The 18,978-nt window shown below is 37.8% G+C and overlaps 1 protein-coding gene across 4 annotated transcripts in view; it reads right to left on the reverse strand.

Moving 5' to 3' along the window:
• The window catches only part of KAT6B (lysine acetyltransferase 6B), a 177,697-nt gene that overhangs the window by 50,105 nt on the left and 108,614 nt on the right, over nucleotides 1-18,978 (reverse strand). For all 4 annotated transcript variants that reach the window (XM_045783444.2, XM_045783443.2, XM_045783445.2 and 1 more), the window contains exons 4-7: nucleotides 15,369-15,477; nucleotides 3,478-3,593; nucleotides 3,155-3,236; nucleotides 634-766 (exon numbers count right to left, since the gene is read on the reverse strand). In XM_045783444.2, coding sequence (XP_045639400.2) covers nucleotides 634-766; nucleotides 3,155-3,236; nucleotides 3,478-3,593; nucleotides 15,369-15,477 — 440 coding nt within the window. The remainder of the gene's footprint in view (nucleotides 1-633; nucleotides 767-3,154; nucleotides 3,237-3,477; nucleotides 3,594-15,368; nucleotides 15,478-18,978) is intronic.

Below are 18,978 nucleotides of genomic sequence, written 5' to 3' on the forward strand. Positions count from 1 at the left end.
GGCAACTATACTGACACAGGCTAGTAGAAACGAGATTATCATAGTACCCGTGCAGGCCACCACGAACATACTATTTCATATGTATGTCTGCACACATGTGCACAGATCAAATGGTTCTGTCTAACTCTGTGTGTGCAAACATGAGGACAGTCATTTACAGGTTTCTCAGGGGCTCCTATTTCATATAAGGGATCTTAAATGCTGTAATACTAAATTAGCACCAGCAAAGAGAAGTACTTTTTTCTAAAATGCTATCTGGGGTGACAAAAGAGAACTCACTCATGGATGTGAATAAATCCCTCTCGTTTTAAAATCCCCATAAAAATATTTATATAATTAAGCTTTTCTAATGCTTAGCCAGTAATAAAGTAGGCAGAATGATTGTTTCCAATTCTTACATTCTGCTTCCATCCTGCTGCATCAGATACTGCCAACAGAAGATCCCCAAATGCCAATTGTAATTAAAAATGTTATTTTCAAAAAATTTCCACAGCTTATGCAAAAGGAGAACTATTCCTCAACCCGTGAGTTTATAAAATGATGCTAAAAAGTTAATGGAATCTAAGGGGGTTACAATCGCCTATATTTTAAAGCACAACATAAAAGATTTCTTTTGATAAGATCTCAACCTACAACAATCGTTGCTTTAATTTATTTTTCGGTCGTCCAATGGGTTTTGCATATCGTCGTTTTATTTGTGCAGCTTTCTCATGAAGCAGTTTTCTTCCCTTTTTCTTTGGTCTGCAGACTTGGCAAATCCACATCCCTGAATTAATATATATATGAGAAAAATATTTTAATGTTTCATTTTAGGAGAAGATATTAAATATAAACTGCAGCTGAAATAAGCTGCCCAAGGGTGCCTGTATGCAGAACTTTATTCCAGAAGGTAGGTCATTCCCTTGTGTCATCCTCCTCAGGGAGCCGTCATTAAAGGTTAATTTCCATTTCCACCCCCCCCCCCCCCGGGGTCAAGGTGATGAGAGGGCTGCCCCTATCTCCAAACCCTTCTGTGAGGCTTTTTGCAACATGTCACCAAACCTCCCTCCACCACATAAACACACAGGAAAACCCAATCCTGTCAGATATATCTTTCGAATAGAGGGACACATTTTCAAGTCAATTGGTTTTTGGAATTTCGGGGAAAAAAATTGTTTTATTTCTTTCTGGAAATCTTCCACACAGAAAGAAAGAAAGAAAGAAAGAAAGAAAGAATCAGTATAAAAAATAATTTTTGAATTAAAACAGAATTTTTAAGTACTCTGGAGCTGCAATAATTAAAACTATACGTCTGGCATAGGGAAATAGGTAACTGGACAAGAACTTTTAGACCAAAACAACTAAAGCCTATAGAAAAGTTGAGCATATCAAAAGGTCATATTTCAAGTCAGTGGGGAAAGGATGAAATGACTCAGTGAAGTGGTGATAGAACAAACAGCCATCTATACGGAAGGAAAATAATTACTTCTTATCCTTTTTAAAAATAAATTCTGGGCAGATGAATATTGTGACAAATTAAATGTTACAAGTATCAGGAAAAATATATGGATATTTATTTAATTTAGCATGACTGGCATTTAAGACTGAAGCCATAAAGACAAAGATTCACAGATTGGACTACATAAAATTATAAAGAGCTTCTACAAATCAGTAAGAAAAAGGTGAAAACACCAAGAGAAAAATGATTAATGGGTAAAAACAAGCATTTTACAAAGATGATATACAAACAGCCAATAACCAAACACAAAATGCTTTCAGTCTCACTGCTTAAAGTAAAAAATTATCAGACATCTTTTTTTCTATTATCAAACTGGTAAAAATTTTAAATAATAGCATTGTATTTCACTGAGTCTGAGACACTACTGACTATAAAAAGCATCCAATTTAAAAAAAATGTGTCTAGGCTTAATGAAATATAGTAACGGTGAGTGTTGGGCATAATACAGGGAAACAGGTATTCTCACACACTGGTGGTCGGTCTGAAAACTGATACAACTTTTCATGTACATAGCCTTTGATCCAGCAATTCCTCCCCTAGGAATTTATCTTAAGGAAATAATTGTGGATGGAAAAAATTGAAAACATTTGTAATGTCCACCATAGGGGATTGGTTAAATAAGTTATGGTTTGTTTATACATGGGGTTGCAAAATCAAGTTATGTTCAGGAGCCACCCAGGGATAATGCATGTGACTGAAGCAAGCTGGAATTCAAGACAAGAGGGAGGAGTGAGATTGGAGCAAGTTTGAACATGCATACTCCATCTAAAGGACGCAAATTCAAAATTTTAAAAATATTGTACCAGCTCGCCTATAATGCATTTAGAGAAGTCTTAACATAGATGTATGTTTTCTCAACAAAGCCTACCTATGGCCCACAGTCACTGGGTGTGTAACCCCTCTCTATACTACGGAGTTCTCTGCACTCATTAAAAACTGTTTAGGAGAACATTTAATGATATGGGGATGTTAGTATCATAAAGATGGAAAAGACATAAGATTACAACATGTATAGAATGTCCCATTTCTTTTTTAAAAAGTGTGTAGGGAACTGGGAAGGAATTTCTGATTATTCTTCATACGCCTTTTTGTCAATCTGTATTTACTAAATCTTCCACAATAAGAAATGGATAAATTTTGTAAAGGAACAGTTATTTTTAATGTTTAATGTATTATAAGATGAGGAAAAGGAGGCTGAGCTAGGCTTACTTACACAACAAATAAAAGACAAAAATCCATATGTCATATGGATATATCCAGATAAAATAGTTCAGATGCTCATGTCGTAGGACTTTGGAGACATCATTACAACCATTATGGAAAATATGTAATTTCTCACCTCTGACCACAGTACTGAATAATATGGAGAATGTTCTGAACTTCTGACCTACCTAATCTAAATTTATTCTAATAAGGGAATGGTTTTGGGAGAGGAATGCTCTTCTTTATCCCTGTGTCTGAATTAGAGTCTTTATTATATACATTACCCGAAAACTAAAAGCTTTTACACTCCTCTGTTCACAACCTGTGCCAAACCCACAGGAATAAGGAAGGTGGGAGGGATGGATAAAGCTCATGGAATCTGTATACCTCTGGGCTGGACAAGGCTAATGAGTATGTAATAAAACACATTTTTACTATGGTTTAAAAGTTCACCTTTTGGCATTCTGGAAAGTGGGGGGTCACAGCACTCCATATGGAATCCTCTATCACAGGAGTCACAAAAAAGCATATTATCCTGTAAGATAACATATTAGAGAGTTAATTAAGACTGAAATCAGCTATAAAAGGTCACAAATTCTTATCTTATCTGATGAACAATAATAAAATATAATGGAGGGGTAGCACAATCTCTGCTGAAATCTGGTTATCTCCTGTGTTTAAATCTTTGAAAATAGCAACAGTCTACAAAGATGAAAAATCTTAACACTGAAAGCTCGCCATTTACCTGGAGGTGGACTACTGAAGGCCGTACTCACCGCATTTTTGCCTTGGATTCTACATGCACTGCACGTCTTGCATTCAATACACTGCCACCTTAAGGCCTTTACGTTTGTTGTTAGTTCAGGACAAAATTTCAAACAGGACGGGTGTCCTAGAAGAACAAAAAGCAAATTGCTTTATGGGAATGTGGCTTTAGATTTTTTCAACTCTCATTCCCTCATACTTAATAGAGAGTGATAATGTCAGTTAACGACCTGAAGAACTTGAAAACACAAAAAAGATCAGAGAGTCTACTTCCCTTTCTGCCTTTCTTCCCCCCCCTGTATATAACTGAGTGACTATACAAATGTTTCCCTAAGAGAAATTTGGGCAATTTATACCAGTTCCCATCACAAGTCTTGGAGACCTTGAAGATAACGTGTGCTCCAACCACGTTCTCATTCCTGTGCCTTCGGCGCATCTCCTTCCTGCCCTGGCCCTCCTCATCAACCACCATTTACGCAAAGTTTGCCGGTTTGCTGGACTGTGAGGAGAGTATGAAGTTCAAATAATTCCTGCTCTGTGTAATGAAATCATAAAATTTAAAATGACAGCTAAATAAAAAAACGGGCTGCTTAACAATACAATTGCAAATGCAAAAAAAAAAAATATTCTACAGCGAATATCCCATTGCTGGGGTATACAAAGATGATACTGTTGCCACCTTGCCCCTGGGTCCCTGAATTTAAATTTTGGAAGTAGAGGCAGAAATCATGAATTTGAGAGTTAAGAAGTTGGCAGATCCAGGTCAAATGGAATATGCCAAGAAGCAACACCCCCAGCAGGATTCCCCCATTTTTTTGAGTGTCCAGCTTTTTCACACTGTTTTGGGCATACTTTTCATCTAGCTTCGCTCACATCACGGAGGAAAAGTGGAGATCCTGAGGGGCAACGCCATTCAAGGAAGCCACCCAGGCTACACTGAGTCACAGATTCCTCCAAAAGGCTTAGGGAGTGTGAACCTACATTCTTTGGAAGACAGTTCAGTTTAAAATGTGATGGTCTTTTATCACACAGACCTGAGATCTCTAAACTTGATTTTATTTTTCTAAATCTGGTCTTAAAATAGTAAGAACATTAGTAAATCCCATGTGAAAGAACTTATAACCAAGCTGCAAAAGAAACCTGAGGGTAATAAAAAAAGCAGATTCTGCAATTTCAAAACTGTTTTATAATTTCCTGACTTTGGCAGGCTCATTGTTTAAATATGTATTTTGGGTTTCTGCCAAAAAGGTCCTCCTCCCTAAAGCTTAACAGGTGCTTCATAAAATTCCACCCACTAGGAGAGTTGGCTTTTTGAAGTAAAAACATTCAAAATCAATCATCAATACCGTTAATAAAAGCACACTATTCCTGAGTTAAAAAAAAAAAAAACCCAAACATCTGTATTTAAGATGTTGAGCAAATAAAATGTTGTCATAAGATTACAACCTCAGGCTGCAGAGACACCCAGGCAGATGCATTTAACCTGTGACACCATTCTTTTATAAGGGCTCCTCTCATTCAAATGAGTAGTACAGGGGGAGGTAGTTGGAATATATAAAAATGGTATCAATCACCTCTTTCTGTTCAGGAACAGCAAATAAAGACAGCTTGCTGGTCTACTTTAAGAAGAATACTCTGAAGGGGGAGGGGAGAGATCTACTTTGATCAAGGTTCCCCCACCCTCGGCCGCTTATATAGTTAGGGGGTAAGAACTCAAGTTTTAAAGAACAGCAATTTAAATTCCACCCTTAAAATAGGTCCCATCAGCTTAAAAGTATACCATTTACTTCTCTTTTCCCCCTTTTTATTACTTCCTGTAAGTCATACATCACTAGCACATATGACCTCAATTTCATGCACTAAATTTTTTTCTACGTTTAAATCTGCTTTTGTACTCTGTAGTTTAATATTCAGTAACTAAGGTAATTCACATCCTATTATAGTTTACTATTTATTCTCACAGAGATCCTATGGAAAATACTCTTTAATAATTGCACATTTTGAAAATTAATGGATCTTCAGCAACTGTCAATCAAAAGCAAGGAATATTCTTCCTCTTACCACTTTCTCTCACTTTAAGCAGCATTATATCTCTAAACTACCATTTAAGCTACCTTGTCAAATTCTAAAATCTTCAGCCTATCTTTCCTTTAGGCAGCAATCTTACCTTTATTTAGCTCAAGAGAATTGGCCATAGATCCCTTCCAGCTCTAAATTTCTATGACTCTGTAAAGGATGCTGAGGGATGAAGAAACATTGCCATTTTATTTTCTCACGACCACTTTAAATTAACACAGAAGACTGTAACTGAGTCTTGATATAGCACTACACAATTACAGTAATCAGATAAAGAACAAAAATGCTACTGATAATGAAATTCCTTACCTCCCATTTAACCATTCCATAAACTCAACAACTCCCTCTAAAATGTAGGATCTCTCTGCTGACACAATTTGTGGTGGTTTGTCTTTCTGGAGTTTTACTTTTGTGACGTGCAGTTTGTCAGATCTGAGAGCATAATATGTATTTATTCACTCATTCATTCTTATTACAAACACATATGAAGCACTAGTCGCTTACAGTAGTTTTATCTAACAAAACCAAAGGAATACTGTTTAAAACTAAACAAGTACCAATGAAACCACAAACCAGTAAAAATAATTTTTGGAGGAAATACTGTGGGAGAAAAAAAAAACATGGGTTCTGTAGTAGACAGAATAATGCCCCCCAAAGATGTCTATGCCATAATCCCTGTAACCTGTATCTATATTACCTGAAACGTTAAACAGGACTTTGCAGGTATGACTAAGGGTACGACCTTAAGACAAGAAAATTATCCTGGGTCATCTGGGTAGAGCCAATCTAATCATGAGTACTTAAAAGCAGAGAATCTTTTCCAGATGGGTTAGTAAAAAGAGATGAAAAAGGGAGGATGTGAAAGACTCCACCCAGCTTTGTTAGCTTTGAAGATGGGAGAGAGACCAGAAACCATGAAATATGAGTGGCCTTTAGAAGCAGGGAATGTCATTCACCTAACAGCCAGCAAGAAACTGGGGGTCTTGGCACAGCTAACATCATACTCAGTGAGGCTTTAGGGGTGCCTGGCTGGCTCAGTCAGTGAGGCATGCGACTCTCGGTCACAGGGCCATGAAATCTGAGCCCCATGTTGGGGAGAGAGTTTACTTAAAAAATAAATAAATAAAATCTTAAAAACAAAAACTGAAAGCTTTATCCTTAACATCAAGAATAAGACAAGAATATCTACTCTCATCACTTTTATTCAACAGAGTACTGGAAGTCCTAGTCACAGCAATCAGACAAGAAAAAGGAATAAAAGGCGTCCAATTGGTAAGAAAAAAGTAACACTTTCACTATTTGTAGATGACATGATAGTCTATATAGAAAACCCAAAAACTCCCCCATAAAACTACTAGCACTAATAAATGAGTTAAATGAAGTCACGGGATACAAAAATCAATCTACAGGAATCTGTTGCATTTCTATATGCCAATAATGAACCAGCAGAAAGAGAAATTAAGAAAACAATCCCATTTATGGGGCGCCTGGGTGGCACAGCGGTTAAGCGTCTGCCTTCGGCTCAGGGCGTGATCCCGGCGTTCTGGGATCGAGCCCCACATCAGGCTCTTCCGCTATGAGCCTGCTTCTTCCTCTCCCACTCCCCCTGCTTGTGTTCCCTCTCTCGCTGGCTGTCTCTATCTCTGTTGAATGAATAAATAAAATAAAATCTTAAAAAAAAAAAAAAAGGTAAAAAAAAAAAAAAAAAAGAAAACAATCCCATTTACGACTGAACCAAAAATAAACTTAACCAAGGAGGTGAAAGACCTATACTCTGAAAACTATAAAACATCAATGAAAGAAATTCAAGACGATGCAAAGAAATGGAAAGATATTCCATGCTCGTGGGTTGGGGAACAAATATTGTTAAAATGTCCATATAACCCAAAGCAATCTACAGATTTAACGCAATTCCTATCAAAATACCAAGAGCATTTTTTCCCAGAACTAGAACAAACAATCCTAAAATCTGTATGGAACCATAAAAGATCCTGAATGGCCAAAGCAATCTTATAAAAGAGAAACAAACCTGGAGGTATCACAATTCTAGATTAGTTATACTACAAGCCTGCAGTAATGAAAACAGTACAGTACTGGCACAAAAACAGACACATAGATCAATGGAACAGGAAAAAAAGCCCAGAAACAAACCCACAATTGTATGGTCAATTGATCATCGACAAAGGAGGCAACAATATGCAATAAGAAAAAGACAGTTTCCTCAACAAATGGTGCTGGGAAAACTGGACAGCTCCGTGCAAAAGAATGAAGCTGGTCCACTTTCTTACACCACTGACAAAAATAAGCTCAAAATGGATTAAGGACCTAAATGTGAGGCCTGAAACCATACAAACCCTAGAAGAAAGCACAGGCAGCACCTTCTCTGACACTGGCTGTAGCAACTTTTTTCTAGATGTGTTTCCTGAGGCAAGGGAAATATAAGCAAAATTAAGCCACCGGGACTAAATGAAAATAAAAAGCTTCTGCACAGCGAAGGAATCAATCAACGGCACTAAAAGACAAGCTACTGAATGGGAGAAGATATTTGCAAAAGACATATCAGATAAAGGGTTAGTATCCAAAACATATAAAGAACTTATAAAACTCAACACCCAAAAAACAAATAATCCAATTAAAAATGGGCAGAAGACATGAACAGACATTTCTCCAAAGACAACATACAGATGGCCAGCAGTTACATGAAAAGATGCTCATCACTTCTCAGGGAAATGCAAATCAAAACTACATGAGGTATCACTTCACACCTGTCAGAATGGCTAAAATAAAAAACACAAGAAACAACAAGTGTTGGTGAAGATGTGGAGAAAAAAGAACCCTTGTGCACTGTTTGTGGGAATGCTAACTGGTGCAGCCACTGTGGAAAACAGTATGGAGGTTCCTCAAAAAGTTAAAAATAGAACCACCATATGATCCAGTAATTGCACTATTGTGCATTTACCCAAAGAATCAAAACACTAATTCAAAAGGATATCTGCACCCTGATGTTTATAGCAGCATTATTCACAACAGCCAAATTATGGAAGCAGCCTAAGTGTCCACTGCAGATGAATGGATAAAGGTGTGTGTGTGTGTGTGTGTGTGTGTGTGTGTGTGTGTGTGTGTGTTGGAGTATTATTCAGCCATAAAAAAGAATGAAATCTTGCCATTTGCAATGATATGGACAGATCTAGAGAGTATAATGCTAAGTGAAATCAGTCAGTCAGAGAATGACAAATACCATATGATTTCATTCCTATGTGGAATTTAAGAAACAAAGGGGGGGGGGAATAAAGACAGACAAGCCAAAAATAGACTCTTAACTATATACAGAACAAACAGATGGTTACCAGAGGGGAGGTGGGTGGGGGATGGGTGAAATAGGTGAAGGGGATTAAGAGTACACTTATCTTGATAGAGCACTGAGTCACTGAGTTGTTGACTCACTATATTGTACACCTGAAACTAACATAACACTGTACGTTAACTACATGGAATTAAAATTTAAAATATATATACATACAAACATACATACACACACATAATATTCACATTAGCTTCATGGTGAAAGAGCTTCCCAAATGTATGGAGGGAGATGATACAGAGAGCCTCTGGTGATTGATCCTGAGTTGAGAAAGCACATTCACAGCAGCATCAGGGAAGAAATCCAGACTGGGTTCCTGAGGAGCAGAGAGGTAAATTCTTTGGACATTTTTTATTTACCTCTACTGGATTAGATCCCATTTTATCTATCTTGTGTGTTTTTTTCTAAATGTCAAGAAACATTATCTTGGAATATAACTTTGCTATCTTTATAAGGAGATGACTTTCTGAAATGATATATACAAGCATTTGTTTAAAAAAATAAAGGAAAGAAGGAAGGAAAGAAAATGGGGATCTTGGTCCTACAAACACAAGGAAGTGAGTTCCGTCAACAACTGTGGTAATTGGCTATAGCAGAAATGGAAAACTAATGAACACTCTGACATTGGGTGCCTCAGACTGGCTATCTGACCAATCATCTGTCCATCTGAGATGCCATAAGGAAAAGGACAAACATTTCAGATCATACAGTCTAGCAGGAAAGAGACACATTAAATTAAGAATTAGAATCAATGTCTGACAAGGCTGGTTCAGAGATATAGATGAATCTAGCAGGAGATCAGAGGAAGGGCTTCCTAAAGAAGAAACCCATAGGATGAGTGGCATTAGATGGGAAAAGGTGGGAGAAGCTAGCATGTGCTGAGGGAGAGGGGGACATGGCGCATTCACAGAGGAAAGGTGCAGTATTACCAGTGTGCACAATATTGGGGGGGGGGGTTTGTGATGCAGAATAGAGTTAACAGGAGCCCAGCCAGAAGAGGGTTTGGGGGCTAGATTCAAGAATTTGAATTTTTCCTAAGGGTAATTGGTAGCCACTAAAATAAATCTGCGAATAGATTTTGAAGTTTAAAAAATTCACTTAGCCTGCAGCATGGAAAATGGATGAGGGGAAAGAGGGTCAAGATTAGATTTAGGTTATTGTAACAGCAGATCTGAGTGGTTCTGGTAGGAGTGTGTGGATATATTGAGGATGTGGGATATAGATTAGGACATACAATCAATATATTTTTGGTGATTTCTTGGTGTGAGAGACAGGACAGAGGATGGCTTGTGGAAATGAGTGGCCAGTGGGGTGCCATTTGCTGAAACTGGAAATCCCTAAGGAGAAGAAAGAGGTTAGTTTGCTGAGATTTCTACTGTTACTGCAGTGTTCGCTGTTTTGGGGCGGCAGACGTACTGCAAGGTTGACAGGCTGTTTGGGATACTTAACTCTGAGAAGCCTATGGGGCGTCCAAGTGGAGAAATTCTGAAGGCATTTACATCTAAGGATCTGGAGCTCAGGGGAAGCTATGAGGCAGAGTAAGAAACACAGGGCTAAGGACAGAAGCCTGAAGAAACATTTAGGGGATGGAGAGAGACAAAGGAGCAAACAAAACATGTGTGAAAGGAAGTGATGATAGAACACACAGAGAATATGGGATCACAGAAGCCACAGGAAAAGAATGGTTAAGGAAAGAGATTTTCCACAGGCCAAATAGGGCTGGGGACTATCTGGTGTGAACTGAAAGATGTACGCTAGAGTCTGATACAGACTGAAAAGTGACCTTTAAATTTTGCCACATGCACGTCACTGGTAATTCCGACCTGCACAATTTCAGTGAAATAAAAGACCGGGCGCAAGGTTTCTGCTTCCTGTTTCTCCGCTTGGATGGTCAGTCCAGTGCAGACTATTGGAAGGTGGGGCTCACCAATCCTTCCTTCCTTGACCTATGTATTCCTCTTTGGATTCCATCTTTAAGTTTCTCTCTAGTCAAGGGTCTCCCTCCCAACCTGCTCATTCAAGCCTTGTCTACACAGCGTGAAGCTGGGTAACTAGACAACCAACCCCCGAGGCATTTTCGCACAGTGACCTTAAGAAACTAGTGATTTTGTAAATATACCTATTTATCTGCATACCACACCTACCAGCTGACTCTGGGAGCAGACAGCAGGCCAGTTTTGTTCAGGGTTGACACACGTATAAAGACAAACCCCGCAGAGACGTCAGGTGTCCTGAGGGCAGACTGGAGTCTGGCGCCACAGCTCCCGTTCCCTTTGCTGTATGAAGGTGTTTGCCTTACCTTCCCAGCTGCACCACAGCAGCCCCTCTCTGCCGCCGATTTCAACAAGCTTCCACTTAGAATGATGCTGTAATTTTGAACTGTACACTTATCGTAGATTTGCTAATTTGAAAACACGCATGCATACAACTCATCTGTAAGTAAGATTTAACCACCCAGCAATCTGAGCAGCAGACACAAAATTTCATTTGGTATAATATCTAATACTTATGTGAAGCTAATTAAAGATAATTTGGTCTTAATGAGGCAAAGAGAATATAACAGTGTTAATTTCAAAGTAGGCTGATCCATGAAAGTCAAGTAAAATCACTTCCTAGGCCCAACATTTCCAAAGACCTGCATATAACTATCTGATGATTCCCACATTCATATTAGTGGTTAGAATGAATAATCCTTCACCACCTGTGTGATGTTTTAGAGTTATTGATAATCTTCATATCGTGGTCTCGCTGGATGCTCACAACAGCTCTATGGAGCAGGGCTGCAGACGTCACCCTGGACATTTTACAGATGCGTGAAAGGTGCAGTTACACAGCCGGCAGGCAGGAACCTGGAAAACTGTATTTGGGGCTCTGTGCACTCTGCACCTCACCTCATATTTTTACTACCTGCAAACCTGAATTATTTTTTCAAAGGAACTTGCAGCAGGAAAAACACAGTTAAAGAAAATACTGCCCATTTGCAGCACTAAGCCACATTAAAAATAGAGACATTTCTAATTGGCTTACTTTATGATGTAAGGAGAAGGAAACATTTATTACTCCCATCTATGAAATCTAAGCAGAGTTTAAATGTGACATCATACAAATGGTACTTCAGACACAGGCGACTACAAACCAACAGGCACATATGGGAAACACATTTAAGAATGATCTTCCTTATGGGCTGCCATCTATATTTCCTATTTCTGGTTTTATACTGCTATGGGTATTTTTTTCACATAAACATTTTACATTAGGGAGTCCTTTGATCATTACAAACAGTTTCAATTCAGTCCTAGAACAAACGGACTCTTTGGAGTGTGAGATAGTGGCCATTTCCATAAGGCCAACTAGGGGTGCCACCCACTCTGTAATTCCCACTTGAGAAACTGGACTGGACCATGACCATGGGGCTTCTGCCATTATTAGAGGGTAGTGTTGGGCCATGCCAGCCTATTTTATTACCTTCCCCCTCTAATTATCAAGTGTCACAACAGAACATTATAACTGTAAGAATCCCCCCCCAGCTCTCCAAACAACTACTATATTTGATTTTGATTCGTCTTATTTAAAGAGTAGCACGTAATAAATCTACTCATCTGATCTACCAGAGAAACTAAATGTCTACAGTCCATCTCCCTAAGGTAGGAACAATGCTTTTTCTCTTGACTAAAGTAGCTAAATCCAGATTGGCACAGTACATTCAAGGAAACATTAAGTGAACCTCAACATTGAGCCAGATCCCATGGTGGAGTGCAGAGAAGCTCTCTCAGCCACCCACTGTCCTTAACAAAGGGATATGATGCCCCCAGGGCTTGAATTTCCACCATGACCCAAACCTTGACTCCAAAGCCTCTGGCTTTTTCTACCTGAAAGAAGGTGGGAAAGGAGAACTGGCTCACAAAATGACTCAAAGCTATATAAGCCTTCCAAGACAGTATCCTTAGTCCATTCTTCTCCATTTGTTAAACGAGAAAACATAACATTACACCTACATACCCTGGTAAAGTAAGAAACTTTAGGGGGAAAAAAAAAGTTCGGTGACCTCAAAGTACAAAGGAGATCAAACTTCTCCCCTGGCAGGTTTTCAATCTGGTAAAGACGAAGGGAGATTGATTACATCAGAAAATCTAAGATGTACTTGTTTAGAATTACACCTTTATACCTTGTGAAGGAGGCCTTGAAGTTATGATCTGGTAGATAATGATCTCAAATTCCTTATCAACTCAAGTAAGTGTCTCAGAAGTAAGGAAATATATGAAGGGAACTTTTCTTCCCACATTTAAGTGCATTTTTAATCTGTCTCGGAGCCCAGACAAATAGATACTCAAAAAAATAAATAAATAAGTAAAACAGTGAAGGTAGTTTTTAAAGTACCACCTTAAAAATCACAAAGGGTAAACCCCAGAGAAGTGCACACCACTAAACTGATCAGGCAGTTAAACAAAAGAATAATTCATTCAGAGTGAGCCTCGTAAGAAAACCCAAAAGATAACTCCAGAGTCAGACCTGATGAGTGAGAGACTACCTCACCAGGATAAAACAGGGCGACTGCAGGATTGAAATTTATTAAACTGAACATACAGATAATGTTTCCATGCCCTTTCGTCACTATCTATGATACCATGGGCAGGTAAAGAATTTTAATGACTCTGTAAAGCCCATCAAAAAGACTGTCAGAATGCATTTCTCAGGCAGAGTTTGAAATGTCTTATTTCCAAGGCTCCCCTCCTAGTCAGGTCCTGAGAGCTGCAGAACCACATAGAGCTTATCCAGTTAAACCTTTATAGGAGGAGGAAGAATCATTACACAACACTGTCATTCCCCAGTGAATGAACATTTCCTCTAACCAACCGTCAAGCAGCTGTCAAAAATGATGATAAGATTTGAAATCATTTGCAGCAATCAAGAACAGTATCAAACGTGCCAAATAATGACAATAGCTGACATTTATAGCACACTTACCATAGTTGCTGTAGACCCTGTGCTAGGCTATTTACTTGTGTTCTCTCATTGAACTCCCACAAAATCCAAGAGGTAGGTGCTACCATTAGCTTATTTTTCTAGTGAGCAAATCAAGGCACAAAATAGTAAAGTAACTAACTCAAAGTAGAAGAACTGGGCTATGGCTGGCTCTTGAATTTTCCTTAACTACTATACTATACTGACTTCCTAAATGATGGTATGCTATGGTATTCTGCAAGACTGTTGTTGTTTTTAAAGTTAACTGTAATTAGAGAAATACTTGGTTATGAATGTTAAAATAACACTTCGGGAGGAAAGAAGTTTCTGTAGGCTGAGAGAAGAAAATTTAAAGATTAACACTAAGAGATTATTTTTTAAAAATCCAATTAACTACCACTCAATCTTTTGTGTGTGTGTGTGTGTGTGTATACATATACATAGCTATATATAAGACTATGTATAGGGGCGCCTGGGTGGCTCAAGACGGTTAAACATCTGACTCTCAGTGTTGGCTCAGGTCATGATCCCAGGGTCCTGGGATCAAGCCCCAAGTCAGGCTCCCTGCTCAGGGGCAAGTCCGCTCCTCCCGCTCCCTCTGCCCCTCCCCCTGCTCACATTCTCTCTCACTTAAATAAATAAATATTAAAAAAAAAAAAAAAAAAGAAACCCTACATATATAAAACCTAGGCAACTATCACATGATTAGCAAGAAGGAAGACCAGCTTGGTAAGACAAATTCTTTTAATGTAAGCACAATTTGACTTTTTTCCACTTTAAAGGTATGGTCTTAAAATCTTAGATTGAGAAAAAGGCAGAGGTGCCAGTATCTTGACAGCATTTTAAATATTGCGATTTGCCAATGGTCAATCCAGTGTCCCCACCCAGCAAATCCTTGATTTCAACATCACCTTCTATTTGACCACTCTTTTCCTCTCTTATCCTAGGCAACTGGAATTTTTTCATGATGAATTCTAAATTCTGTCATTGCAGTTTCCAGAACATTGTCCCTTTCATTTAGAGTCACACAGAGCTAGGTTGTAAATATTACATTTCACCAGTAGGTGTCATGACCTTAAACACTATATATTCCAACTCAAGAATCTCTTAAATTGAAGCCGAGGGTTATAGAAAACAAGTGATTCTAGTCGTATTCAGCTTGAAGACTTAGAATTCTCTATACTGGATTTACCTGCAATGTAAAATACTCCATACTGAATTACCAATGCTGGTATGAAATCAAAGCTTAATTATAAATATTAATATATAGTATTACATAAACATAAATAATATCTTTGTTACTGCTAATACACTCACTCTTCTTCCCCCGCTACCTGAACTTACTTTTTAAATTTGAATACTACGCTATAACCAAGTAATTGCTTTAAAAAATAAATGCAGTTTTGATAGAGATACAAATAACAGTTCTGGAGGAGACACTGTACACACACACACACACACACACACACACACACACACACACACAAAACAATACCAACTTACCACTACTGCCACAATCTGCACAAGAGAGGAGTTCTTCTGGTTTCTTTTCACGATTTGATTCTTTAGTCCCCAAACAGAAGCTACATATTGGAATGGGATCAGCACGTGGCTATGATAAAAATGAAAAAATACTGTCAGTTTTCCACTTCAAAATTAACAACAAAACATTAGAGTCAAAGCTTCTTATATATTTCTTTAACAACAAAAACCTGCTGAATAAGGTATTCCAATCAACATTTTCTAATTTAAAAAAATCTCTTTAATTATTTGATGCTAAAGTATTACCTGAATAATGCATTTAAGATTCAGAAGTACTTTTTGCTAAACCAATGAAATCTAAGACATTTACAGATTATATAACCTTCCTAAAATGAACATTATTAAAGATTCTTTTGGGGGCGCCTGGCCGGCTCAGTCCAGACAGCATGCAACCCTTGATCTCCAGGCCACGAGTTCGAGCCCCCACCTTGGGTATAGAGATTACTTAAAAAAAAAAAAAAAAAAAAGATTCATTTGAAATCTCAATTGTTTCCATAATTTATAGGCCTATAATAAATTGACTCATCCATTCAGTATTATAATTTATGAGTATCATCTAGTTGTTATTTCAACTATCAAAAGCTTTAGTGCAGGTTACTATTACTCATCTATTAAATTTTTTGACCTATAATATATTGGTAAGCTTTTAGGTGACACAACAACAGAGAACTAAGCAAGAACTTTCAAATTCTGCAGGACCACTTGGGAAGCTCAAAAGATCATGGACAAGGACTTTCTGGCACCAAGGTCTTCAAAAGTAAACTGCACCATGCCACACAAAGGAGATAAACTCTCAATCTCTGACATTCCCACTTTAATAAAAGAAACAACAAAACATTTGTCTAAGCCCCTAGTACTCTTTAGCTCTCACTGAGGAAATTGCTTTTAACAATGTATTAAGGCTGCATACATCTCAGTGTCTCCAATGTTATTTATGGCTACCAGCAATGCTAATATTCCCATTCATATGAACAGTTGACTGTGCCTACAGATCTGGTCACATTTATTCTGAACAGCCAAAACTGTATGAAAATTAAAATTTTATTGCATATTCCAAGCCTTCACACATGTTGTCTCTAGCCATCTGAATGTAACTATAACGTATTTATATTTGAATCTCATGAATCAAAAATTCAGGGCAAGAAAAGTTAGCATAATCATACATGTTTTTTTAATGTAAATTAAAAAATGAGATCTTGCAAGGTCTAACTTTTAAAATATACATCAGCAGAGAATAAACCTCATTTATTCAGCTACTCTATCCCAAATGCCTAATTAATACATTGCCTGATACACAGTAGGCACTCAAAATATATGTTAACTGAATAAATGGAAGAAACATATGCTAGTTAAGAGAAGAAACTCTCATCTCTAAGATACTATTTCAAATGGTTATAAGGCTCCAACAAATGTCTTGGTTCACTGTGAAAACATGTCATCAAAAACCAGAATTCAGCTTATGACTGAGGATTTGTAAAATGTTCAATATGATTGTTAATTTCATCCTACAACGTGAGTGTTCATTATCTTGCCCTTATTTTCAGTTTAATTTGTTCTTTTAATATGCACAGCCTTTACTTTCTGAAGTAGCTATGCAAATGTGTTTTTGTAGCCCCAGTTAAAAAGCAGAATATGAAACACTTTGTACTAGAAAAACCCAAAAAGACAAGCTACAACAAATTGGTCACTGACTCCAGCCACAATTTTTTAAATGCCAGATAATCAGCACTGCATAATTATGGATCCATAGTTATTACTTGCAACTGCTCAACTGTAGTACCTTGGGAACACTTTTGTTCCTTTAAATAGCAATTAAAAGAACAATCTGGTTTTAAAGTGACAACATTCCCCTGATAGATTTTAGCTAAAACCCAGTCCTTGTACTAATGGGATTCCTGCTTTCATTTGATATAACAATGCTCAAGCCATTGCTGCCATCCTTGCGGTGATAAATAATTTACAAAATGTCACATATCATTCATGCAATGAAACAAATCTGAATCTGCAATCCCATTTTTCTTTCCCCGATGAATTTTTAGCTGTAAGAAAGGCATGGCCATCAGCCAGCACTCATGCTCATTTTTCGTTTTTAACTAAAGGTAACACAAAGGACAAAGGTTGCTAGTAGTTCATGGCCAGAAAGACTGATGTCCCACACTTTGCCCAATAATAGAAAGCATAGATGCTATCACTTCACGCTACATTCAAGTGAACCCCACCACGCTGATGTATGCTCACAACCATTTATTTTAGGGGTAACTATCTCACAATACTCTATAAAACCACTGCATTATACAGAAATGTCTGCCCTGCTGAATTATTGATAATTCAAAGCACTTTTTGCTAACCTCAGTATAGCCGAGTCTAATTAACTTTAAAAAATTGTCACTTGTAAGAAATGAAACTTTTACAGTAATGCATGTAAATGGGTCACAAAATTATTATGATTCACTGTTCTCAATCAGACTTCATATAAACTGTTTCAAAAAATAATCCCTGGTAATAGATTAAAATGGACTGCAGTCAGAAAGAGGTCCAAATAAATGGCAATTCAATTCTACACAAGTCCACCACAGACAAATCATATTTAAGATGTCTGAAAATGAAACCAAACATCTCCTAATTCTTAACCACTTTCTTTGAAATTTCATAAAGGCACCTAACCTGTTGATCACATTTTTTTTTTTATCAACGTGACTGAGTATTTCAAACTAATCTCAAGCATTAACACCCATGATGGATAGGTTTAAACTCTGCAAGCTCGGATCAGGAAGCAACTTCTCCTCATCTCCCGTGCAATCCGTGGTCCTCATGTAGCTGCCAGGTTACACTATCTCATTTAATCATCTCAACAATCCTGCCAGGAATGTTTATTATTATACCCATTTTAGGGAGGAAACAGAGGATCTGAGAAGTGAGGTAACTTTTCTAAAGCTGCCCCAAGTTCAACTGTGGAACTGGGATTCAAACACAGGTCTGTCTTCACTAAAGCCCATTTCTCACCTTCAGAACTTAATTCCCCCACCCCCCACTTCTCTCCTCTCAGAAAAACAAACATTTAAAATTATCTTTCCATCTGTGGGAATAACTCTTTACTAATGTGCTCATAATCTTTTCCACCCAATTTCTGCCATGACCAATGGCATATTTTAAAAACGATTTTAAAAGCAACCACTACTATCCTATAGATTATGTATTAATTACAATGGTGAAAAGGTACCTTTACAATGGAGACACCTCCTCACCCAAGTGATCAGACCTATCACCAGCATGTGATAAACTGACATTATGTGTCTCCCAAGTGTGGCATTAAAGGACTCAGCACAGCCTATGCAGGATTCTTGCGGGAATTATTCACCCTGAATCTAACCATAAGGAACCAATCGGGCAAATCCAAATGGAGGGACATTCTGAAAACAACTGGCCTGGACTCTTCGAAAAATGTCAATGTCACATAAGACCCAATTACAGGGCTGAACCGATTTAGGCAACTAAAGTGGAGTGGCCTGAAAACTAAATACAATTTGTGATTCGTATATGGATTCTGGATTTTTAAAAAATTGACCCTGGG

This window comes from Ursus americanus, chromosome 6 (assembly GCF_024610735.1).
Source record: "Ursus americanus isolate L20-20 chromosome 6, mUrsAme1.1.p, whole genome shotgun sequence".
In the NCBI taxonomy this organism is placed as follows: Eukaryota; Metazoa; Chordata; class Mammalia; order Carnivora; family Ursidae; genus Ursus; species Ursus americanus.